This window comes from Gopherus evgoodei, chromosome 10 (genome assembly GCF_007399415.2).
Source record: "Gopherus evgoodei ecotype Sinaloan lineage chromosome 10, rGopEvg1_v1.p, whole genome shotgun sequence".
NCBI classification, from domain to species: domain Eukaryota; kingdom Metazoa; phylum Chordata; order Testudines; family Testudinidae; genus Gopherus; species Gopherus evgoodei.
In genome coordinates, this window is record NC_044331.1 from 34027538 (window position 1) to 34055009 (window position 27472).

At 42.2% G+C, this 27472-nt stretch overlaps 1 protein-coding gene across 1 annotated transcript in view; it reads left to right on the forward strand.

Annotated features, from left to right (window-relative positions):
- Positions 1-27472, forward strand: part of TLN2 (talin 2) — a 209235-nt gene that overhangs the window by 153889 nt on the left and 27874 nt on the right. The window contains 4 exon segments of the mRNA XM_030578202.1: positions 1586-1702; positions 4868-5053; positions 17373-17480; positions 22830-22935. Of these exon segments, the coding sequence (XP_030434062.1) occupies positions 1586-1702; positions 4868-5053; positions 17373-17480; positions 22830-22935 (517 nt within the window).

Genomic DNA, 27472 nt, shown 5'->3' on the forward strand with positions numbered 1-27472 from the left:
GATCAGGTAGTCAAAGTGACTTTTATGCATTTGCTTGGCAAATAGATTTTGCCCTTTCCCATCAAATGTGGACCTGCAGTGATCGATGCCTCAGATTGGATTACTGCGATGCACTCTGTGAGGGGGAACTCATCAAAGACCATGCAAAGTTCAGCTACTACAGAACAGTGTCTGCTTGCTTAGCTGGTTCCCTTTGTTTTACAGAGCTCAAAGTGATTTGAGTCCTGGTTATCTGAAAGCGTATCTTCCTCCTTGTGTTCCAGCTGAAGATCTGAAGTGGGCTTAGGTGCTGTCCTAAGAGCATTTGTACATCTACAGACTGGAGGGAAGATTTGCCCTTAACTGTGGAACTTGCTTACTCTGGATGTTGGAACCAGTGTTTGACATTAGGGCATAAGGCAAGGCTAGTTACAGTATTGACTCAGCCTTTTGCCTGAGGGGGAAGTCGTTAAATCGAGGTTTGGATTGATTTCCTGAGAGGTGGTTTACTTCTTTTCAATTGATGATAGCAGTTGTGTGTTTAACTGTGGTTTTACAAACTGTGCCAAGAGAACGTAATAGTGGCATTTCACGAATTAGTAAATAATGTGCCTGGTCTCTGACAAGATTTTTTGAGGTTATAGTTTTGCGTGTTTGCAGTAATGGAGGCAAAGGAAAGGGCCCTAGTTTTTATGTTAGAAACCTGTTGACTTTTCATCTTTCTGTAGGCAATTCGTACCAGATGTGGAGAAGGGATTCTGTTAACTTGAAATTATCTGATAGGTGATGTTATAGCATAAGTACTGTTAAGCAAAATTGTATGATGAGGTATGTTATTGCATAAAGACATGCCAAGGAGTGCCCAGAGACACAGACGCTAGGACTTCTGGAGAGGCCTTCCACCCAGACTGCCTGTTTGGAACTTTGGGGGTTTGAATCTGACAAGTGATCGCTTGGGTCCTGAGGAGAGAGGGAACAGGATCCTGGCGAGGGTTGGGAACTAGACTAGGGTCAGGAATGGAAGCACTGCCAGGCCCTTGTAAGATCATGCTTTCCCTGTGGGAGCACAAAGTAGAAGGGTACTGAGCGCTATTGGGACTGTTTACATTGGTTAAGTGAAGATTTGTGGTCTTTCAAACCCAGAAATCAGAGGCATAGGCAATTGGTCAATTTGCAAGAGATCTGCAGCACCCTCGAAATAGTTAGGAAAAGCGGCCAGGTTCACCTGATACTCACAGGCAAGTGTCCTCAGAGGAAGGTTAGAGGGGTAAAAGGACTGTACTAGAAAGCAAGAGACACTGGTGTTGAGAAAGGTTTGTGCCCAGGCACGGGCAAGTTGTGACACCATGCACTCATGTTTAGGAAAGCAACACACTTCAGTGAATGTGGCTGTATCAATCCAACTTCAATAGGGATCACTCAAAAATAAAACCCTGTCTATAGAGTTCATTCTCAGCTGTTTAACCCATACTGTATATAAAGCTTGTTGTTCCCTACAGGATTAATAATGGCTTCATAGCTTGATGTTCCTTGGATCATATGGGGGTGTCTTCAAGATGTGGGAGAAGGGAATGATGTATTTCATCTCTCCCTCTCTCCTTTTCAGGTGATGGTAACCAATGTCACATCACTTCTGAAGACTGTTAAAGCAGTAGAAGATGAAGCTACTCGAGGCACAAGAGCTCTCGAGGCCACAATTGAGTGCATCAAACAGGAACTCACGGTAAAGAACGGAATAATTGCACATGGCAGCTTTCTAAAGTACACTCTTTAAATCAAATCAGGCTTCGCTGGAGGTGCCTCCAGGGATGTTATGGCTGCTGTGTTGTGAGTTAGAGGCGATATGGTCCCTACCCACAGCTCTCAACACACGATTGCATGTCACTTCAACCTATCCACTTCCACATGTCACCAGCCTGCCCTGTTAGGCTGTATTTCTCAGGTGTGAGAGGCTACTGTCATGAAATATGCTTGGAGAAACTGGTTCTTCATTCCTCCAGACATGACACTTTCACTGTAAATGTTATTTTCTGAGTCAAATCTTCACCTTTCGTTGACCTTGGTTTGTAAATGTTTGTCCAGTGTCAAAGAGAAGCACCGTTGGCACTTGCAGTTTGAAACTCATCTCCATTTTGCTGTTAGTTTTTGTGTCCTTTGCTCGTTGCTCTTTAAATTCTTTTTTGGCCTGCCTAATTATACTTTCACACTTGACTTGCCAGATTTTATGTTCCCTTCTGTTTTCTTCAGTAAGATTTTTAAAGGATGCCTTTTTACCTCTAATCAATTTTTCTACTCTGTTGTTTAACCCTCATGGCACTTTTTTTGGCCCTCTTACAATGTGATTTTTTGTTGTTTTTTTTAAATTGGGATATACATTTAATTTGAGCCTCTATTATAGTATTTTTTAAAAGTTTCTGCAGCTTGCAGGTAGTTCAGTCTTGTGACTACACCTTTTAATTTCTGTTTAACTAGCTTCCTTATTTTTGTGTGAAAAATGCAGATACTGACAAAGGAAGAATAATTACAGAATATATATTTTTAAAAAAATGAAATCCCCACATAAGCAGTTGTATAATAAATGAACCATCAAAATCCTTTGGATAAACTCTCCCATCTAAAACTTTCCAGATACCTAGTCAGTCAGGGAATTGTACTTTATTGTGTCAAGCAGAAATCAGATGGTGATTTCTTTTGAATACTTCTAATGCATTATTATACCCATGAGTCAATTGTTTTGTTTGATTGCTTGGGGCAGTCTCAGGAGTGTCTATATATTTATTAAAAATAAGATTAAATCCTGACCCCAATGAAGTCATTGGAGAAACTTCATCCAGGATTTTACACTGTATGGGAATATTGTATATATGTGTGCACTGCTTTAACTGGCTTGATACAGATTGAATCTGAATACTATTAAGAGATGTATTTGTAACAGTTGGCATAGACTTGTTCCTCAGTTTCTCCCCCACACTGAGATGGGGGAAGGGGTGAAAACCAAATAATGATAACCTGGATAAATGGGAGTAGCCCCTCCTAATGTATGTTCAGGCATTTAGATACTACACTAGACAACCCTCATAAGGAATAGATAATGCTGTCAGAGCAGCACTGCATAATGGTTGTGACTGGTAACATTTATCCAGTTACTCCTGGGGGAATTCTGCACCTGCGCAGATTTCTTTGCTTCTCCGCAGAAAAATGACTTTCTGACCTGGAAGCAAAAGGAAGCTGCAAGAGTGGTCATGCACCACTCCCCAGCAGCTTGGCTGCATTGTTTCGGGCACCCGGAGCAGCCAGCAGAGTGGTAAATCCCTACACTAAGCCTCTCCATACTTGGATACTGCTGGGCTGAGCCTGCCTGCCTACATCTAGTGTGCTTGGCGCAGAGGGCCAGGGCCCCAAGGTGTTTCTCGGACAGTCCTGGTCCTTACGCTATGTCGGGGTCGGGTGCAGCTTTACTGCTGAGTCCATCTCCAGGGGAGGGGAGGCACAGGGTGATCTCCTACCTCTGTGCAATCAGTGATCTGTGCTTTCCACATTTATTTATTGACAAATAAAATATGCATAATTTAAAAATATTGTGTGCAGAATTTTAAATTTTTTGGCACAGAATTTTACATTTTTTGGTGCAGAATACTCTCAGGAGTAACCCAGTGCGGTATCTGGAATATTCTATAAGGCTTAAGAATGGCAAGCTAACAAGGAATAAAGGTGGAAAAAGGAGGCAAGTAGGAGCCAGAATAAGCTCTAACTGACTTATATTAGCTATAATGTTTTAATACAGTTAATTACTTCCAACATTCATAGGAATGAGGTGTGTGTGGTCAGATAATTTAATGTCTTCCTCTTGATGCGAGTTCCTCTACACAATTATATAGTTAGGTTTGTAACAGAGGACTAAGCATAGAAAAGAGACAGTGCTTCATTTTCTCTGTCCCTTCCCCTTTCAACTCTTTACAGAAAAGATTTTTGAGCATTTTATTAATATATCCAGTTCAGTCCTTCTATGCTGCTTCTGGCTGAGAGGAGATATTGGAGCAGGGGTGGCCAACCTGTGGCTCCGGAGCCACATGTGGCTCTTCAGAAGTGAATATGTGGCTCCTTGTATAGGTACCAACTCTGGGCCTGCAGCTGCAGGCACCAACTTTCCAATGTGCCAGGAGGTGCTCACTGCTCAACCCCTGGCTCTGCCACAAGCCCTGCCCCCACTCCACCCCTTCCCGACCCATCCCCGAGCCTGCTGTGCCCTTGCTCCTCCTCCTCCTCTCCCCAGAGCCTCCTGCATGCCACGAAACAGCTGATCAGGAGGTGTGGGGAGGCGATGAATGGCAGGGCTGCCAGTGGGTGGGAGGCGCTGGGAGCTGGGGAGGGAGCTAATGGGGGGCTGCTGACGTATTACTGTGGCTCTTTGGTAATGTCCATTGGTAAATTCTGCCTCCTGGCTCCATCTCAGGCTCAGGTTGGCCACTCCTGCATTAGAGCGTGACGTATATGGGAGGAGGATGTCTGCATGCCTGTCCAATAGTCAGGATGAAAGACTATATGGATAGGACTAGTAGCTATCTATATGCTGTAACTATTGGTTTCTGGCTATCCTCTAACATAGATAGATTAAATGACAAATGTTGAGGGTCATCCATTTCAAGTGAATGGGTTAACCTACTTCCCACAGCTTAGTGTTTCTTTCTGCTGTGTGTAGATGTGCAAGTCTTATCAGATCCAGACTCCTGACAAGCAGGAGTAATATTGCAGTAGAGTACTCCAATTAAATTTCTGATTTCCTGCCATTTGAAGGTTGCTTCCAATTGCTATGTCTGTTTCAAGCTCTGTGTTATTGTGGTCTGACTCTTTAACGGCAACTAGATCTCCCTTCTGCTTTAACTTCTAGGTATTTCAGTCGAAGGAGATTCCAGAAAAGACATCATCACCTGAAGAATCGATCCGGATGACGAAAGGAATCACCATGGCAACTGCCAAAGCTGTTGCAGCTGGGAACTCATGCAGACAAGAGGATGTGATTGCTACAGCGAATCTGAGCCGCAAAGCAGTAGCTGATATGCTAACAGCTTGTAAGGTAAAGATTAATTTCCTCTCCTCATTTTTTAGGTTTCTATAGCTTTAAATTTAGTTTGTGTTTGTCTTTATCTGAGAAGTTAATGATTGTGAGAATTATGAAGTCTGACTAACATCTTATACCAGAAAGAGGGGATTTCTGTGCTATGTAAGAGAAATATGGATTAATACACACTGGTTTCTTTTTGGAGAGAGAGAGAATAGTTTTTTTTGATTGACACGAAACGTGCTTGAGTTCTTATTTCTTTTAAGCAAGACAGACTCAGTACAAACAGTAGAGCATAAAAATAATGTAATGGTGACCTAATTTTAATAGTTAGGAGTTCTCTAATGGAAAAAATGTGCAGATATATTGTCAATATTCTTTTGCTTTCTAAACAAACTAATTGGTCTGCTGAATTCTTACTGTGCTTTTAAAGAGTGTGCGCCTTTTCTCTTGTACTAAATGCAATGCTCCTGTGAGCTGAACTTTTGGAATATTGTATTTGAGACAGACAGCTTTAAAGAAATAGGACTGTAAAATGTTTGCATGCGTGGTTCAGATAGTAATGCAAAATATACTCATGACCCACTTCTCTTCATGCTGAGGTAGGGAGGGATTATTCATAATTAACAAGAGCAGGACCAGAAAGGGATTTTACAAAGTTGATTCTTTGAAGTTTAAGCAGTGAAATTAAGACAACTCTTATTCCTAATCATCACTTAGGCATCTTTGCTCTTCAAGCTACAAATAATTGTGAGAGAAGAATTAAAGTTTGGGCAGTTTGGCAGGTGTGGAGTTCAAAATTTAGTCAAATCTTTCCCTGCATAGGTCCCCAGATCACATTTTAACTCCATTATGACTGGATGTAAGGATAGGACAGGGTTTAATTTTGTTGTTAAAATAATGATTCTGCATTTAAGCGTGATGCAGTGTGATTTTGAACGTTTTATGTATATATCGTGAATTGAAATCCTTAAGTCATTTTGACCTTGATGATTCTTGTATGTATTTAGCAGAGTACATCTGTTCCTGAGCACTCTGCTTGCTTCAAGCTTTGATCTCACCTCTCTCTCCTCTCACCCCCCACCCCCCGATAAACACAGATACTTGAAAATGTAGCTCTAGTTTGCATTGGAACCCAGAAGTCACCACATCTTGTATCATCCAGTCTCATATCATGCCTCTGTCAAAGTCCAGTACATGATGCTTCAAGGGAAGGTGAAAGGACTCTCGTGTGCAGTTGTGCAATGGCATCGGATCACTTTACACTCTGAAGCATATTAGTTAAATATCCTTTGTAACTTTATGATCTAGCTAATGTAGGTGCATATTTATATGGAGATCTATCTGCATTTCACTCTGCAGATCTCTGGATTACAGTTCTTCATATTTAAATTATATTTCAGCCTAATATTCTGCATTTTAGTCATATGTCTTTATATACTATCAAATTAATTGTTTCCTCTTGTTTTTACTTTCACTTCTATCATTGTTATAATTTAATTTGGTGCCTCTCCTGCTCTGGTTCATAGATGACCAGAGGCCTGCAAAATAAACCATTTAGAGACCAAACAGCGGGGAACTGGGATGTTGATAAGGGGCTGAGTATCCATGAGAGAATTGCCTTTACAAAGCAATCTAAAGAGTGAAGACAGTTGAGAACAATTTTACTTATCTAAAATGACAGATTGAAAAGCAATCTACCTGATAGCTTGTTGGGTATGGTAGTCATTCTTTGGGCTAGGGCCTACCAGGTTAACATGGTGTCATAAACAGATAAGTAAGAGTTAATAGAACAAAACTGCTTCATATCTCTTTTGCCTGGAAAGGCTTAACAAGAACAGTGAGCCTGGCTGTCACCTGACCCAAGGACCAATCAGAGGACAGGATTCTTTCAAATCTTGAGGGAGGGATGTTTTTGTGCTGTGCTGTTAGTTTTGGTGGTTGTTCACTCTGGGGGCTCAGAGGGATCAGACGTGCAACCAGGTTTCTCTCCAATCTCTCCAATACAGGCTCGTATAAGTTCAGACTAGTGAGTACTAGGTAGAGAAAGCGAGTTAGGCTTATGGTTGTTTTCTTTATTTGCAAATGTGCGTTTGGCTGAAAGGAGTTCAAATTTGTATTTTTGCTGAAAAGATTTTAATTTGTACTTGTATACTTAGGCTGGGAGAGTATTCCCAGTGCCTATAGCTAAAAAACCCTGTACCTATTCCATCTTAAATTTACAAGATAATTTTTACTGTTTTTTCTTTAATTAAAAGCTTTTCTTGTTTAAGAACCTAATTGTTTTTTTATTCTGGTGTGAGACCCCAGGGGACTGGGTCTGGATTCACCAGGGAATTGGTGGGGAGAAAGGAGGGAAGAGGGAGAGAGAGGCTGATTTCGCTCTGTGTCAGGATTACTTTCTCTCAGGAAGAGTCTGGGAGGGGGAAAGAGAAGGAGGGAGGAAGGTGAATTGTCCTCTCTGTTTTGTGATTCAAGGAGTTTGAATCACACAGTGATCTTCCAGGGTAACCCAGGGAGGGGAAGCCTGGGAGAGGCAATGGTGAGGGAAAGGGTTTACTTTCCTTGTGTTAAGATCCAGAGGGTCTGGGTCTTGGGGGTCCCCGGGCAAGGTTTTGGGGGGACCAGAGTGTACCAGGCACTGGAATTCCTGGTTGGTGGCAGCGCTACAGGTTCTAAGCTGGTAATTGAGCTTAGAGGAATTCATGCTGGTACCCCATCTTTTGGACGCTAAGGTTCAGAGTGGGGAATTATACCATGACACATGGTAATACTGGTAAATTGTTGCCACTTGAGTAGCAAGTACTGATCCTTGAAGTCACAATTGTTATTGCTTGCAGATGATATTAATAATCTCTAGCTTGAAAGTCGACTGTGTGCCACAGAGCATCACCTTGAAAGCAGCAGAGTAGGAATAACAACTGGAAGGCAGCCTGAAGCTAAAACCAGAAATAGTATGGTTCAGAACAGTGAGGATAAAAGCTTGCCGTCTGCTTAGCCCAGTGGATTTGGTTATGTCCTTGGAGCTGGAAAGGATTAGGCAAGGAGAAACAAGTCTCTGAAAACACTAGAGAGAGGTGGAAAGTCTAGAAGACTAATCATAGGCATTATTTAAAACATTTGACCCAAAATTTTTCAAAATAGCTGTCAGTCTTAAGTGTGACATGGTTGGTGAGGTAATATCTTCTAATGGATAGTCAAGGGCCACTCTATCTTGAATAGTCCCTTTGAATATGCACTACTTATGCTAAACAATCTATTCCATCTTTCATTTAGCTGTGACTCTGAGAGTATCTTTCCCAGACCTAAAGAAGAACCCTGTGTGGCTTGAAACCTTCTCTTGTTCATGGCTACAACTACCCTGCATAGTCTTAAGTTTGTTAAATAATTTAATTATGTGTAACACATCCCCTTAGCCAGAGCTATATCAATTAATGTTAGACAGCAATTTAAAATATCTGGTGGAGAAGGTAGTACTTCTATTTTTGGCGCGTATGCTACTGTGTTTTTATCCACTCATGTACTTTCTTTGGTAATAGATGGAATCAAGCTGTATGAAGGAGTATCAGATCTCTTGTAGAAAGTCGTCTTATCTCTTTTTGAACATAAGAATGGCCATACTGGGTCAGATCAAAGGTCCATCTAGCCCAGTATCCTGTCTTCCAACAGTGGCCAATGCCATGTGCCCCAGAGGGAATGAACAAAATAGGTAATCATCAAGTGATCCATCCCCTGTCACCCATTCCCACCTTCTGGCAAACAGAGGCTAGGGACACCATCCCTGCTGATTGTGACTAATAGCCAGTCATGGACCTATCCTCCATGAATTTATCTAATTCGTTTTTTGAACTTTGTTATAGTCTTGGCCTTCACAGCATCCTCTGGCAAGGAATTTCACGGGTTGACTGAGCGTTGTGTGAAAAAATACTTCCTTTTGTTCTTTTTAAACCTGCTGCTTATTTAAATTAATTTGGTGACCCCTAGTTCTTGTGTTATGAGAAGGAGTAAATAACACTTTATTTATTTTCTCCACACCAGTCATGATTTTATAGACCTCTATTATATCCCTCCTTAGTCATCCCTTTTCCAAGCTGAACTGTCCCAGTCTTATTAATCACTCCTCATATGGAAGCCGTTCCATAACCCTAATAATTTTTGTTGCCGTTTTCTGAACCTTTTCCAATTCCAATATCTTTTTTGAGATGGAGTGACCACATCTGCATGCAGTATTCAAGATGTGGGTGTACCATGGATTTATATAGAGGCAATAGGATATTTTCTGGGGTATTAAAAAAAAATCCATGATAAATCTCAATAGGCACTTCTCTTGTACTTTAAGATGGTGAATATAGAGTACCTGACTTTCTTTGTTATACCATCAAGGCAGCATGACACCTGCAAAACTTAATCTTTTTGTGATATTTGGCAAAATAGGGGTTTCTCATCAAATATACAGCAATTCAATCTTCTGAATATTTTGATAGGACTAATATTGTCAAATAATAAGCAAATAATAACACACATTATGGATTAGATGTACCACTACATGGAATGAAACCCACCAAAATGCAGGTGTGAACAAAATATAGAATGAATTGTTATGTACAGAGGGGTTCAGCTCTGGGATATTTAAACAAGTCTACAGTAATTGTGCAATATGTAAATAATACACTGACCACTGGGGTTCTGTGGCCTGCAACGTGCAGAAGGTCAGACTAGATCATGATGGTCCATTGTGGCCTTAAAGTCTGAGAGTCTGTAAGTGAGCATTTGTCAATAGTTACATTTGGAAAAAAAAAAGTATTGGTTACAGTGCAGTCTCAGGAACTGATTCTGTGGGTCCCATTAAACTTGATGGATTCACTTAACCAAAAGTACTCGAGATTGGATCAAACCCGAAGATAAAAACAGATTTCATCTTTATACCAAGTGTGTAAAGTAATAACTATGCATTAACTAATGGGAAATATTGATTTTTTTATTTTATTACTGGTGACTCTTGTAGCAAAATTAGAAGGATATGAGAACTATCTAGGGCAGAGAGATGGTGTTAGTTATACCGCTGTAGTTCAAGATTGCACATCTTCTATCATATGAGGGGTATGTCAGTGCTTACAACGTTAGCATTGTACACATACTGCTAACCATAATGCTAGGAGACTCTTTACTGAGAAGAATAGACAGGCCTGTAACTAGACCTGATCGGGAGAACAGAAGGGTGTGCTGTCTGCCAGGGGCTAAGATACAGGATGTGGACCAGAGGCTGAATAGGATCCTAGTGGGAGCGGGAAAGAATCCATTGATTGTCCTTCAGGTGGGAACGAATGATACAGCTAGTTACTCGCTGGACTGTATCAAAGAGGCTTATGCCAGACTGGGGAAGACGCTCAAAGTAATCGAGGCTCAGGTGATCTTCAGTGAGATTCTGCCGGTTCCTAGAGCAGGGCGACGGAGTGACAAGATTATGGCGATCAACAGATGGCTCAGGCATTGGTGTTACAAGGAGGGCTTTGGGATGTACGGTCATTGGGAAGCGTTTACGGACAGACAACTGTTCGCTCAGGATGGACTTCATCTAAGTAAGGAGGGAAATAGAATTCTAGGATGGAGGCTCGCCGACCTCATCAAGAGAGCTTTAAACTAGGAAGTTGGGGGAGATGGTTGGGAGATGTTCAGGAGATCTCCACGCCAGAATATAACCTGGAGAGGGAAGTAAACAAAGTGAGAGGGGATACCCTTGCGGACCAAAGAGTTGATCCAAGGAGGAATAGTGGAGTAGAAACCAGATTAACGGGTGATGCTGGTGGTAGAAGGTCTGTGCACGACGGGGGAAATAATGTCATTGACGCTAAACGCCAAGAATTAAAATGTCTGTACACTAATGCGAGGAGCCTAGGTAACAAGATGGAGGAACTGGAGCTACTGGTGCAGGAAGTGAAACCGGATATTATAGGGATAACAGAAACCTGGTGGAATAGTACTCATGACTGGAGTACAGGTATTGAAGGCTATGTGCTGTTTAGAAAAGACAGGAAGAAAGGCAAAGGTGGTGGAGTAGCCTTGTACATCAATGATGAGATTAACTGTAATGAAATAAGAAGCGATGGAATGGATAAAACAGAGTCTGTCTGGGCAAAAATCACACTGGGTAAAAAAGCAACTAGAGCTTCCCCTGAGAGAGTGCTTGGGGTGTGCTATAGACCGCCGGGATCTGATTTGGATATGGATAGAGACCTCTTTAATGTCTTTAATGAAGTAAACACAAAGGGGAAATGTGTGATTATGGGAGACTTCAACTTCCCGGATATAGACTGGAGGACGAGTGATTGCAAGAATAATAGGGGTCAGATTTTTCTGGATGTGATAGCGGATGGATTTCTTCATCAAGTAGTTGAAGTACCTACGAGAGGGGATGCCATTTTAGATTTGGTTTCCATGAGCAGTGAGGACCTCGTAGAAGAAATGGTGGTAGGGGATAACCTTGGTTCGAGTGATCATGAGCTGATTCAGTTCAAACTAGATGGAAGGATAAACAAATGTAGATTTCGGATTAGGGTTTTCGATTTCTCGAGGGCTGATTTTAAAGAGTTAAGGAAATTAGTTAGGGAAGTGGATTGGACAGAGGAACTTGCGGATTTAAATGCAGAGGAGGCCTGGAATTACTTTAAGTCGCAGCTGCGGAAATTGTCGGAAGCCTGCATCCCAAGAAAGGGGAAAAAAAACCATGGGCAGGAGTTGTAGGCCAAGCTGGATGAGCAAGCAACTCAGAGAGGGGATTAGGAGAAAGCAGAAAGCTTACAGGGAGTGGAAGAAAGGCGGGATTAGCAAGGGAAGCTACCTTGGTGAGGTCAGAACATATAGGGATAAAGTGAGGAAGGCTAAAAGCCGCATTGAACTGGATCTTGCAAAGGGAATCAAAACCAATAGTAAAAGGTTCTACAGCCACATAAATAAGAAGAAAACAAAGAAAGAAGAAGTGGGGCCGCTATACCCTGAGGATGGAATGGAGGTTAAGGACAACCTAGGCATGGCCCAATATCTAAATAAGTACTTTGCCTCCGTTTTTAATAAGACTAGTGAGGAGTTTAGCAATGATGGAGGGATGATAAGCGGGAATGTGGATATGGAGGTGGATATTACCGCAACTGAGGTAGAGGCCAAACTTGAACAGCTTGATGGGACAAAATCAGAGGGCCCGGACAATCTCCATCCGAGGATATTAAAGGAACTGGCGCGTGAAATTGCGAGCCTGTTAGCGAGAATTTTTAAGCAATCGATAAACTCGGGGGTTGTGCCGTACGACTGGAGGATTGCTAACGTAGTCCCTATATTTAAGAAAGGGAATAAAAGTGATCCGGGTAATTATAGGCCTGTTAGCTTGACATCTGTAGCATGTAAGGTCTTGGAAAAAATTTTAAGGGAGAAAGTAGTCAAGGACATAGAGGTCAATGGTAATTGGGGCGAATTGCAACATGGATTTACTAAAGGTAGATCGTGCCAAACCAATCTAATCTCCTTCTTTGAGAAGGTGACGGATTACTTAGATAAAGGAAATGCGGTAGATGTAATTTACTTCGATTTCAGTAAGGCGTTTGACACGGTTCCGCATGGGGAACTGTTAGTTAAATTGGAAAAGATGGGGATGAATATGAAAGTTGTAAGGTGGATAAGGAACTGGTCAAAGGGGAGACTCCAGTGGGTCGTATTGAAGGGTGAACTGTCAGGCTGGAAGGAGGTTACTAGTGGAGTCCCTCAAGGATCGGTTTTGGGACCGATCTTATTTAACCTTTTTATTACTGACCTTGGCACAAAGAGTGGGAATGTGCTAATAAAGTTTGCGGATGACACAAAGTTGGGGGGTATTGCTAACACGGAGAAGGACAGGGATACTATTCAGGAAGATCTGGACAACCTTGTAAACTGGAGTAAGAGTAATAGGATGAAATACAATAGTGAAAAGTGCAAGGTCATGCACTTAGGGATTAATAATAAGAATTTTAGATATACGTTGGGGACGCATCAGTTGGAAGCGACGGAGGAGGAGAAGGACCTTGGGGTATTGGTCGATAGCAGGATGACTATGAGCCGCCAATGTGATACGGCTGTTTAAAAAGCAAATGCGATTTTAGGATGCATTAGGCGAGGTATTTCCAGCAAGGATAAGGAGGTGTTAGTACTGTTATATAAGGCGCTGGTGAGACCCCATCTGGAATATTGTGTGCAGTTCTGGTGTCCCATGTTCAAGAAGGATGAATTCAAACTGGAACAGGTCCAGAGACGGGCTACTAGGATGATCCGAGGAATGGAAAACCTGCCTTATGAAAGGAGACTCAAAGAGCTTGGCTTGTTTAGCCTGGCCAAAAGAAGGCTGCGGGGGGATATGCTTGCTCTATATAAATATATCGGGGGTTAACGTTAGGGAGGGAGAGGAATTATTTATGTTTAATTCTAATGTAGGCACGAGGACGAATGGGTACAAACTGGATATTAGGAAGTTTAGACTGAAATTAGACGAAGGTTTCTAACCATTAGGGGAGTGAAGTTTTGGAACAGCCTTCCGAGGGAAGTAGTGGGGGCAAAAGACTTATCTGGCTTCAAGACTAAGCTTGATAAGTATATGGAGGGGATGTTATGATAGGATAGTTTAAAATTTGGGCAATTGATCTTGGATTATCACCAGATAAGTCTGCTCAATGGTCTGCGGGGAGATGTTGGATGGAATGGGAACTGAGTTACTGCAGAGAATTCCTTCTTGGGTTCTGGCTGGTGAGTCTTGCCCACATGCTCAGGGTTTAGCTGATCGCCATATATGGGGTCAGGAAGGAATTTTCCTCCACGGTGGATTGGCAGGGGCCCTGGAGGTTTTTCGCCTTCCTCTGCAGTGTGGGGCATGGGTCGCTTGCTGGTGGATTCTCTGCAGTTTGAGGTCTTCAAACCAGTTTTGAGGATTTCAATAACTCAGTCCTGGATTAGGGGTTGTATAAAAGTGGATGGGTAAGGTTCTGTGGCCTGTCTTGTGCAGGAGGTCAGACTAGATGATCATATTGGTCCCTTCTGACCTATGAGTCTATGAGAAGCACTTGAAGAGAGAATGGGGCATGATAGCAAAGAGGAACTGAGTGTGAAGAGGACAGATACAATAGAAATATCAAAAACAGGAGAGAAAAGAGATGAAAGAGCAGAGATGGGCTTGTGGACTGGCAAGCAAAATGCTGGCCTGGATCTTGGGTTCAGTTTGCAGATGCAAAGCAGAATTCCTGTATTACCTTGGGAAAGTCCATATTTCTGTGCTACACTTCCCCACCGGCAAAACAAGGATAATAATGATACTTTCTCCCATCCATTGTCTTGTTTGTGGACTGTGGTCTCAGTCTCACTTGGGAAACGCTAGACACTTCTGTGATATAAAAATAATTAATAATAATGAAACACAGTTTGTCTTGAGAGCATGTGTTGCCAGTTGCAGCAGGGAAAACTGGCAGTAGAAATTCACAGGAGCAATAGAGGATAACTAAATCATCTGACCTGAAGAGAAAAACCAGAGTTGGGATACAATATTTTTGAAGCTTTGTCCCTTATTGTTTGTCATTACTTTAGCATTCCCCAAGTGTCTGAAACAAACTTGCCAATCAGAGTTGGAAATGCAAGAGAACATGAAATCATAGGTAGAAGGTTTGGGAAAATCCATTAAAAACTAACCTAAGCCACTTCCTCCACTTAAAGCGGAAAGAAATCCATCCTTCCAAACTATTCTACAAAGTGAACTGTGTGTCTTGGTATAATTCAATATGTCACACGGGAAGTAACTAAAAAAATTTCTGAGTTAACAGTATTTCACAGACAAGGATATGAATTTATATAATGCACATACATTCTGTCCAAGAGACTTTCTGAGGAAATTCAATTTAATTTATATTGCAGGAAAACATTCTGATGTAAATGATTTAATAAGCTTTTTGTTAGTTTGCGGCTGATTGAAGAATCTTTTGAATATATATTCTTGATATAAGAACTAGGGCCTGATTCTATTCCCAGGAAAGTAAATAGTTTTTTCATGGACTTCAGTGGGAGACTTAAAGATGTTTTGATATGTTCAGTGTTTCTTCCAAAATATTGTATTGTCTCAGTCAATTTTGTACTTATCTCTGGTAGAAGTTTGAAGCGATTCTTGGTATCTGAGTGTTTTTGTAGCATCCGTCACCATAGTACTGAAGTTTGTACAAAGTAAGTTAAATGTGTGTGGTGAAGTGGCTGTTAGATTTAAAGGAATTTCTGGACCTTTCTAAATTGGTTAATTCTCTCCAGCAGAATAGTCATCCAGCCTCAAATATGCCAAAAAAAACCAACCCCAAAACAAACTCCAAAAAACTACTGTTCTGTTTACAAAGTGGGGAGCCAACAGTGTAGTTAATGTAGGTTGTAGTGGTGGATGCTCAGCTGTTCTTCAACTAGCCAGTAGAGGGAGCCCATTAACCAACTCAGTCCATTAACCAACTGAGTCTAACGTGACATCATCAGTTATGATGTTAAGGAAAGAAAGAACTGATCAAACTGTACAAACAACCAAATTAATTTTAGTCCCAATTGTAAATGCCAGGAGACAAAAAGAAATTGGTAGGGACATATTAGCAAAAGCGGGCAGGTGAGTTCAATAAAACTGCCCGAAAATAAGCATTTTAAGGTGTATTTTTAAAAATTAATACCAAGTTCAAACTTGCTCCCAGTTGTACTTTCCAAATACCATTTTTGTAGTGGTGAATCTATGATGCAGGACTACTTTCGAATTTTTTATTTTGCCCTCTAAAAGATTCTACTGGTGGAAGATGCTCTTTTACTGTTTGTTGTACGTATTTAACCACATGAAGTCTAATACTACTCATTACGTGCTTCTTTGCAAACTTCCGTTTTCCCACATACGGAATAATATTGGCCTTCAAAGCACTTTACAAAGAAGGTCACCATCATTATCTCCATTTTACAGAGTGGGAAAGTTATGCACTGATGTAAGCTGCCCAAGGTCACCCAGCAGGCCAGTAGCAGAGCTGAGAATAGACCCTGGATCTCTTAAGCCAGGGGTTCTCAAACTGTGGATCAGGACCCCAAAGTGAGTCATGAACCTGTTTTAATGGGGTCACCAGAGCTGGTGTTAGACTTGCCTGGGGCCAATGTTAGGCTTGCTGGGGCTGAAGCCCGAACCCCGCCATCCAGGGCTGAAGCTGAAGCCTGAGTGGGTGGCGGAGCTCAGGCTTCGGCTTTAGCCCTGGGCAGCAGAGCTCAGGTTACAGACCCCTTGCCTGGGGCTGAAGCGCTTGAGCTTGGGCTTTGGCCCCCTGCCTTGGATGGCAGGGCTCAGGCTTCAGTCACCCCCTCCTGAGGTCAGGTAGTAATTTTAGTTGTCAGAAGGGGGGGGTCGCGATGCAGCAAAGCTTGAGAACCTTTGTCCTAAGTCCAAGTACGGTGCTCTATCCACTAAGCTGCATTATCTCTGATGTGGAGCCTTACGTTGTGTTCACTTTTGGGTGGTGCACAGAACACTCACATTTTAGATGGAATGTTTGAGGGTTTGTGGAGGGGAGAGTTTTGAGGGGGGTTGTGGTTCTAAAATCTGTAACGCTGTATGTATTTGTGGATGGAGAAACTATTGCTCAGACTTGCTTTGTTTTCTTTCCTCTTCCAATGTATCAGTAGAAATATGAAGGTGCCAACTTCCTTCTTATTAGCGTCACTGTGTGTACGGAACTGTAGTACACGTCCCCCACAAGCTATCAGCTCTGTCCGTTCCCAGAATCTGTTACTGTTATACCTAAAAAAACAACCAACTTGCTGCCTTCCTCCTTTGGAACTTTGCTGAGGCGGCTGTTTTGGTGGGTTGATGGCAGGATGTGTATCTGATGCTGACCATGTCTAATGAAGAATGTTAAAAAAGAGGGAGCCGTTGCATCCCTAGAGTGAAGAATATGATAACAGAAGGAAACTTCTTCAGAAATCCATGTTCACAGTTAGGGTGACCAGATAACTGTGAAAAAATGGGACAGAGGTGAGGGTTGATAGGCGCCTCTATAAGAAAAAGTCCCAAAAACCAGAACTGTCCCTTTAAAAATGGTACTTCTGGTCACCCTATTCACAGATGAGGCTCTGCAGCTTTGGCAGGTCAGTTAAGCTAGACCTTTGCAACAGTGATGACTTGCTGGCTTGGATGTTAATTACAAATGATAGGAAATTGCTTTTTTCTGGTCTTTTTATGCCATTTATATAGTTTCCAGCCATATGACCGCTCCTCCCCACTACCTCTGCTTTGTAATTTTTGAGTGTTAATATTGCTTTGTCTCCTTAGCAAGCTTCCTATCACCCAGACGTGAGTGAAGATGTTCGAGCGAGAGCACTGCAATTTGGAACGGAATGTACCCTTGGATACTTGGACCTCCTGGAACATGTCCTCCTGGTAAGAAGGAGCCTATAGGCATGTATTGAAGCTTTGCCAAGAACAAATAATCCCACTGAGCCCTTTTCATAATCATTGCCAAGGTTAACTTTTTATTAGCTTGCTGCAAGTTCCTGACCAAATGGTTAAAATAGCTCACCACTTTCTGAAAAAAGAGAGAAGGGAAGCTGGAAGTGTTTGCATAGAGTTCTCTTCTGGAGCTTACTTTATCATGAGTCAGTGAAGGCATCACAGCATCTAAAAATGAGCCCTTTTAAAATCGAACATTGGTATTCTCCAGTGGGTCTCTCTCTTAACCTGATGTTGTAGAACACACACCAATCACCCAAACCACGGATGTTGTGAAAATACCTGGGGGAGTACTACATTCACATGCTTGCCTAACCCTATCCTGAGGTAAGCAAAGGAAATGCTATCTGAGCCCATCCCCAAAGCCCCACCTAAAAGCTCCCCAGCTCTCAGTTTTTTCACTTAAAGTCTTGTGACTAACTCAGTGCACTCTGAAGCTGTGAATACTGAACTGTGTATGCTTTTCTGGAATCTGAACACTTATCTGGTAATATTGTAGCATTGTTTCAACATGGGCATTTCACACGTATAGAAGCATGGGTTGTCTAAGAACAAAGGTTTAATAAAATACCAGACTTTCTCAAGTTGACTTGCAGCTGCAGTCGTCATGTGCGCAACCTCTGAGAAGCTTCTTTTTAGTGGCTGGTGTGTGACATAGGCCTTCTGGGTAGAAATACATTGCCAGGCAGAGATTTTAGTGTGTCTAGTTAAATTAAATTAACGACTGTGTGTAGGAATACAGATAAAGTAAAAAATAGAGGCCCCATTATATTAACGCTTGTCACTAGCAAGGAAGATAGTGTAAGAAAAATTAAACTTGTTAGATCTCATTACTGGAACTTGCCCAGCAGGGAATAATTTGCATTTAGAAGTCTAGTGTATTTTTAGTACAGTTGTACTTGGGGAAATTTGTCATGTTTTATCCACTCTATTGAATATTGCAGTATCTAACTCAGGGGTAGGCAACCTATGGCACGCGTGCCAAAGGCTGACTGTCAGTGGCACTCACACTGCCCAGGGCCTGGCCACCGGTTTGGGGGGATCTGCATTTTAATTTAATTTTAAATTAAGCTTCTTAAACATTTTAAAAACCTTATTTACTTCACATGCAAAAACAGTTTAGTTATATATTACAGACTTATAGAAAGAGACCTTCTAAAAACGTTAAAATGTATTACTGGCATGCGAAACCTTACATTAGAGTGAATAAATGAAGACTCAGCACACTACTTCTGAAAGGTTGCTGACCCCTGATCTAACTCAACATTATGCATCTTAACAGAGCAAAGACTAATAAGATTTTGCTTGATTCTACTCCTTCATCTTTTGCCTTTCACTTCTCCCATCTATTCCATTTTCTTAGCAGAGCAGCCTTTCTTACCTCTAGCGGCTTCATTTACAAGGCCTGAGTACGCTGTGGAAATTTACCCAAAAATGCCAGCTGACTAAAGCCATGTGTAGATTAGGTTTATGTTACAAGCCCATGCACACCAAGCCAAAATTAGTGAGCATAAAGTTTGTGTAGAAATGAAGATGGATAAGATGATGTCACCATTTTAACTGTTTCCAGGAGGCTGGATAGAAACTCAAGTTCACAGTGTATTCTTGGTTAAAAAGTTGGTTGCACTCTAAAACGTAAATAGAATTGCGCTGGATGTTGCTTTAGTAGCAAGTACAGAAGGACTGCTGCATCAGTCATTTTCCAGTGAGCATGGCCAACTTGGCTCTACCCCATACATTACCCTCTACCTTGGGGCAGTTTCCCCAAAATTCTAACTGGTTGGAGTTGTAGCATAGAACAGGATCAGACAGCCTGCACAGGTTTTTTTAATTGAACAATTTTCTTGACATAGAATAATGGTTAGCAAGTTTGGACACATTTATTCAGAAGGTGATGGCAAGGCAACTTTCAAGTGAGCTAGAGTCCATACACTTCTTAATCTCTCTGTCTGGTTTAGTATGCTGAGCTGGTGCATTAGTTTATGATCTCTCAGCAACAAGATTGGTTGGCATCAGACCTTTCAGCTCATTCGTCTTATTGACAGCAGTTGGTATGAGTGCTAACAATGTCTTTTTGAGCCTAACAGCTGTGGACAGGATTGCTCTAGTGGGTCTGTTGACATTCAGAGAGACTGTTTTGTTTGGCAGTCAGAGCCCTTCAAAATACCTAAAAGTTTAAGGTTTAGTATCACAATAACCAGGAATCCACATGCCAAAAACTCACTCTATGCTGGGACTCTGAAGTGTAAAGTTCATGTTAGTGACTTCAGTTCTCACATGCAAGCAATATGGCTTTGACATTCTTGTGGATTATCAAATTATCTAGGGCAGTGTTTCCCAAACTTGGGTGCCGTTTGTGTAGGGCAAACCCCTGTGGGCCGGGCCGATGTGTTTACCTGCCCAGTATGCAGGTCCGGCCGATCATGGCTCCCACTGGCTGTGGTTCACTGCTCCAGGCCAACAGGAACTGCTGGAAGCGGCACGGGCCAAGGGATGTACTGGCTGCCGCTTCCAGCAGCTCCCGTTGGCCTGGAGCAGTGAACCGCGGCCAGTGGGAGCCGCGATCGACCGGACCTGCGGACGCAGCAAGTAAACAAACCGGCCCGGCCCACCAGGGGCTTTCCCTACACAAGCGGCATCCCAAGTTTGGGAAACACTCATCTAGGGGATAAACATCTCAATCTTGTAGTCAAAAGGGTTGTTAGGTGACCTGTGTGAAGTGATTTGTGTGATCGTACCCCATTTCTCAATGTACTTGTGCACATTTGAGTATGAGTCAGTATCCAGAGAGGTGCACTCAGGAAGAGGGTAAAACATGGAACTATCCTCTCATACCTTCAAATGGCCCCTGCAGGTCAGGGTTGAGGCGCACTGGTAGATCAGTGTGTGAGAAGCTTTTGCTCTATGTCCATTCTGTATTTGTGCTTTGGCTAAATACAGGACTTCAGTCTCCAGCACCTGTCATGAGTTCTAAATACACTTACAGAAAGGTAACTGGAAAACCTCAGAGTTTGTGCACTTACACCGACTCATTTGTTTGCCGCTTTGTTGCCATTGTTAAGGGTAGTACTGATGTTACAAATTGTTTCTGCATCAGGAAACATGGTACTTTGCTGTTGTCATGATCACACTGTGTGTATTTTTTGAATTTTCAGCTGTATGGGAAGGTTAGCTCTGAAAGGCACAATAGTACTGTCTGCTGGGTTAAAGGAGTCTCAAACAGTGCCCTGGTTCTAGCCCTCATTGTTGCAGAAGGTATTCATTTTGTTAATACGACAGCAGATTGCTTGGCTATTGAGGATTCCGGTACTTATATTTACTATGGAAATGGGGCTCTTCAGCCTTAGGCTCTTTCAAAGTCAGGGATTCATGTGACAGTTAACCTACCCACCTGGGTTTCTCTAGCATCTTCTGGCACAGTAATGAATGAGGAAATGCGCCATCAATTTCTACATTTGCGTGTTGGTCCTTTTACTGCAGAGCTCACCAGCACTGGAGGTGCTTGGAAGGAAAGCTTGGAAGGAAAGCAGAATTCTTCTAAAATTATTGAAAATTATATTTGAAATTTCTGCTGTCTTTTGGCATTGACATGGAAGAATTGTTCTGTCAAAGTTCATTAGTGTTTGTGAATGACACTAAGTTTTAAAATGACTCCATCAACGTGGGGATGCCCAAAATTAAAGCCACATAATTCTTACTGTCTGGGGACCACTCCTCATCTCCCTCAAAAATTAACTTGATTGCAACATCCAAAAGTGTACTGGACACTTCACAGATGATAAAGAAAACATGGTCTTTGCCTGCCCAAAGAACTTACAATCTGTTGACAAATATTTTTTTTGTTCAATATACTATCTAGGATAGTGGTTTTCAACCTGTGGTTCTCGGACCCCTAGGGGTCCACATGCTATGTCTAAGGGGTCTATGAAAGGTTGTCGTTACCACAGAAAGTGTGTTTCAACTAGTGGTCCATGAATCCTGGGAGTCCTCAGGCTATGTCTAAGATTTCCAAAGGGGTCTGCACCTCCATTCAAAACTTTTTAGAGGTCCATAAATTAAAAAGAGTTGAAAACCGCTGACTTAGGAGGGATTAGATCTGACCATTCAATTATAATTCTGTTTGCTAATAAGGAGTTTTAATGTATACTGTGAATCTTTCGTTATTTCAGGCACAGCAGTATTCTTTATATGAACATACAAGCCTGGTGTGATTTGAAAAGTGCGCACATATTCCATATTTGCACTATATCAGTGACATAATTTGAGCTATGAGGAGACCTCTAGTTTCCACTCTTCTCCTTTTTAAATGTGAAAGAAAGATCACCCTTAGTGGACAGATAGTTATTCAGAGTCCATATGCTATATCTGTGGCACTGAACCCTTATTTCCACAAGCAAATCTTCTGTTCATTATTCCATCCTGTTAAGTCAAGTTGAATTCCAGAGAGCAGTACTAAGCAAAAGTGACAATCAAATTCTTCCTCTCAATCCCATCTAAAAAGTTCATGTATCCTTTACTGTAAAATCATTCCCCTATTTCTCATGTTGCTAGTGCTGGAGTAAAGGAAATAATGAATTCTTTCCTCAGTAAGGTATTCTTTTTTGCCCACTTGTAACTTCTGCAAAAGCAAAGATTAGAGTTGGATTCGTAAACCTTGCTTTCTGATACAACAACCACTTTTCTGTTTCATTTCTATTCTCTTTTGTATCTGCCTGCTCTGCTGCAGAGCTGCTTTGAGGGTTTCTAATTAGGAGATTATGAAGAATATTAGAAGGAGCAAAAGAGAGCAGAGATGGGGAATGAATCTCAATTTATAACAAGGATAGTTGGAAGAAACAGTGGCAATGATGGTAGTGTAAAACATGTAGTTTTGTATACCCATATAGTTTACATTTGTCCCCAAAATGAAAATGCAACATGAAGCACTTGGCTTGCATTTTAATTTGGTTGAATGTTCTTCATTAATAGATTGACACATGAGATCATCTGTCAAATGTTGAGTACTTACAGAAACAGCCCTGTGGAATACTTTCACCATGATAGGCAGCCTTTCTTTCCTAGCATGGGCTAGATGCCTTGCAAAATCTCGCAATCAGTCTGCTTGGGGTCATTATTTTAGTTTTGCTTCTGAGTTGTGGGCATTTTTGCATTTTTCTGTAGACTGAGATAGTTTTTTGTTTTTTTTTTCCCTAGAGTAGCATTAGGATTTCATCTAATTCATTGGGAACTTGCAGTGAAAAATTAGCCTCTAATTGCTAATTAATTTTTATCTTTTTATAGATTCTTCAGAAGCCAACTCCAGAGCTGAAGCATCCGTTGGCTGCCTTCTCAAAGCGGGTTGCTGGTGCTGTGACAGAGCTTATCCAGACAGCAGAAGCAATGAAAGGTGGGTCTGACAACCCGCTTAGTTAATATACAGAGTGATTCCAGAAATGACAAGAGACGTTAAATACTTACCTAGATGTTAATTTTCATAGTTCGTTTTTGATATTTAAAAACTTTGTAATTCCCTGGCCCACCTCCACTTACCCTGGTACAACTTAATTGCACAAAAATGTTATAATTGGCTGCTCTCCCCCAGCAATGGATTTGATATGGGTCACCAGGCCCATTCTCCACAGCAAGAGAACCTGCACAATAGTTTTTAAGTATAGTTTGCACTAGGGCTGTCGATTAATTGCAGGTAACTCACCCGATTAACTCAGAAAAAAGAATCGATTAAAAAAATTAATCACGATTAATCACACTGTTAAACAGTAGAATACCAATTGAAATTTATGAAATATTTTGGATATTTTTCTGCATTTTCAAATATATTGATTTCTTTTACAACACAGCATACCCAAAGTGTACAGTGCTTCCTTTATATTATTATTTTTATTACAAATGTTTGCACTATAAAAATTATAAACAAAAGAAATAGTATTTTTCAATTCACTTCATACAAGTACTGTAGTGCAGTCTCTTTATCACGAAAGTGTAACTTAAAACGTAGATTGGGGGGTATATAACTGCATTCAAAAAGAAATCAGTGTTAAACTTTAGAGCCTACAAGTCTACTCAGTCCTACTTCTTGTTCAGCCAATCACTAAGACAAACAAGTCTGTTTACATTTACGGGAGATAATGCTGCCTGCTTCTTATTTTCAATGTTACCAGAAAGTGAAAACAGGCACTTTTGTAGTCAGCATTCCAAGGTATTTACATGCCAGATATGCTAAACATTCATATGCCCCTTCATTCTTTGGCCACCATTCCATGCTGTTGATGCTCATCAAAAAAATAATACATTAATTAAATTTGTGACTGAACTACCTGAGGGAGAATTGTATGTCTCTTATTGTGTTTTAATCACTTTTCTTGTTATAGCAGTCTCGAATGATGACCCAGCACATGTTCATTTTAATAACACTTTCACAGGAGATTTGACAAAACGCGAAGAAGGTACCCATGTGAGATTTCTAAAAATAGCTATGGCACTCGACCCAAAGGGCTTGGCTACACTGGCGCTTTACAGCGCTGCAACTTTCGCGCTCAGGGGTATGAAAAAACACCCCCCGAGCGCTGCAAGATACAGCACTGTAAAGCCTCAGTGTAAACAGTGCCGCAGCGCTGGGAGCGCGGCTCCCAGCGCTGGAAGCTACACTCGTAGAGGATGTGGTTTACGTGCAGCGCTGGGAGAGAGCTCTCCCAGCGCTGGCGCTCCGACCACACTCACACTTGAAATTTCAAGTGTAGCCATACCCAAAGTTTAAGAATCCGAAGTGCCATCCAAAATCTGAGGGTTTGGCTACACTTGCAGCTGTACAGCGCTGGGAGTTAAAGCTGTCTTCATACAGCTGTGTAGGGAAAGCCCTGCAGTGTGGCCACACTGACAGCTACCAGCGCTGCAGTGTGGCCACATTTGCAGCATTTGCAGCGGTGTTGGGAGTGGTGCATTATGGGTAGCTATCCCAGCGTTCAAGTGGCTGCAATGTGCTTTTCAAAAGAGAGGGGTGGGATGGAGTGTGACAGGGAGCATGGGAGAGAGAGAGTGAGTGGATTTTTGGAGCCGACACTGTCAGCTCCCTGCCTTGCAAATTCTGACCACTTCTCCCACCCCTCTCTCATTCATTCTTAAATGTAAATAATCTTCAAACCAGATAAGCAGCTGCTCCCACAGACTCTCTCCCCCGCCCCGCCCTGCTGTTTCTCTCCTCAAGCAAACACTAGCTGTGGACATTCCCTGCCTGCCTCTGCTCGAGCAAACAATTGCTGTGTTTGTTTTTTTAGATAAGCAGCTCCGGGAGCCCAGAGTTCACAACAAAACAAAGAGAGGCATCACAACAAAACAAAGAGAGTTCTTTAGTTAAAAGCATTATGGGAAAATTCTGGAGGTCAGTTACAGCTAATAAGATTAATCACTGTTTACACTGGCACTCCAGCACTGCAGCGCCGCCGGCGCTGTTCTCTTTATTCCTCTCGTCCATGTGGAGTACAACCAGTGCTGTAGCCAGGGAGATACAGCACTGTATGTGCCTTGCCAGTGTGGACGGGGAGTAAGTTACAGCTCTGTAAAGCCACCACCAGCTGCTGTAAGGCCTTGGCTACACTGGCGCTTTATGCGCTACAACTTTCTCGCTCAGGGGTGTGAAAAAAACACACCCCTGAGTGCTGCAAGATACGGCGCTGTAAAGTGCCAGTGTAAACAGTGCCGCAGCCCTGGGAGCACGGCTCCCAGCGCTGCAAGCTAATCCCCATGAGGAGGTGGAGTACATGCAGTGCTGGGAGAGCTCTCTCTCAGCACTGGCGCTGCGACCACATTCACACTTCAAAGTGCTGCCGCAGCAGCGCTCCCACAGCAGCACTTTGGAGTTTTGAGTGTAGCCATACCCTGCCTCTCAAGTGTAGCCTAGCCCTGAGAGGGACAAGATGTGGACCATGCTTTCGGAAGTCTTAAAAGAGCAGCACTCCGATGCAGAAACTACACAACCTGAACCACCAAAAAAGAAAATCGACCTGCTGGTGGCATCTGACTCACATGATGAAAGTGCACATGCATTGGTATGCTCTGCTTGGATCATTATTGAGCAGAATTTTTCATCAGCATGGACACACATCCTCTGAAATGGTGGTTGAAGCATGAAGGGGGACACAAATCTTTAGTGCATCTGGCACATAAATATCTTTCAATGCCAGCTACAACAGTGCCATGCAAATGCCTGTTCTCACTTTCAGATGATTATAACAAGAAGCGGGCAACATTATCTCCTGCAAATGTTAACAAACTTGTTAGTCTGACCAAGACTGAACAAGAAGCAGGACTGAGTGAATTTGTAGGCTCTAAAGTTTTACATTGTTTTATTTTTGAATGTAGTTATTTTTTATACCTAATTCTACATTGTAAATTCAACTTTCATCATAAAGAGATTGCAGTACAGTACTTGTATTAAACAAATTGAAAAATGCTATTTTGTTTTTTACAGTGCAAATATTTGTAATAAAAATAAATATAAAGTGAACACTGTACACTTTGTATTCTGTCGTAATTGAAATCAATATATTTGAAAATGTAGAAAACATCCACAAATATTTAAATAAATGGTATTGTATTATTGTTTAACAGCGTGATTAATCATGATTACTTCTTTTTAATCACACAATTAATCATGATTAATTTTTTTAATCACTTGACAGCCCTAGTTTGCACAGTGCCCCCACTCAGGGAATGGTTAACATCTCCACCAAGCACTGAATCGATTATCTCCACACTGACCTTGAGCAGTTAGGAAGAATTTGGATCCAGCTTGCAGGAAATAGCCCAGAGCAGCCATCAGCCATTCTGCTACCATAGTGAGCAACAGTGGGTAGAACTACAAGATTCAGTATTGGTTGCCTCAGGACGCTATAGTTTTTCCAGAGCAAGGTGATACATGCACCATGAGACTCTATTCCTGTAACCAAGCCCAGGCTGCTAGGATTAACAAAGAGGAAGAATGCCCAGAACAGTTCCACTGTGCGTGACCCCACCAATACAGCTCTACAGGTGAAATCTTTGTCTCTCTGTGATGGGCAGTCTGCCCCTTAAGGGTAGCAGTGCATAATGGTCAGCCAATCCCATCATCTGGCGTGTTCCTTTAAGATTTTTAGAGTCCAGTATATATAATATATATACATAGATGTGTGCACACAAAGCCTAGTAGATATTGGTAGAAAGGATCCGCTCTCGCCCAACCAGTTGGGGATGAGCTGAAAGACAAGGACCAGCATAAATGCTGCCTCCTCCCTCATAGTTGGGCACACACTAGCAGGAGATGACTGACTCTCTGAGCCTGAGGACTAATTGGGGGGGGAAGGGCCAGTGGAGGGAGAAGCTGGTTTAGGTCCTACAGCTAGCTAAAGTACACCTTGCTCCAGGAATGCTGGGGACTCCTGGCTGAAGGAGGGAGGTAACAGCTGCCTGAATTACCCAACTCCAGGGGAAGGGCTGGGGTCCTGCCTCATAACAAGACAGAGACTGATGTATACGCTGCTGCAGAAGAAGAGCTGGGGACTCCTGGCTGAAGGAGGGAGGTAATAACCGTCTGACTTGCCTGGCTCCAAGAAAGCAGTTCTGGGACCGGCGTTCCATAAGAGGAACCGGGAACTGCATTGTCGCCCAGGTGGGGGCAAAAGACCTCTTGTTTACCTTAACTTGGGACTATTGTGTAAGGTGGTGTTTATTTTGAGACTTTGAGTACCCCAGAAGGGGATTGAATTTTCAAGTGACCTGGCCATGAGGCTAGGCCACAGAACATCCAGATGGAGGCGATTAACAGAAGGAGGCAAAAAAGGGGGTGGCCCAGCAGCCACACCCAGGCTGGTGGAGTGATTCTGTGGACGTGGGTTCAACTTGGGGCTGGGCTCCATGACACCTCCATACACCTACAGCATATGGTCTCCAAA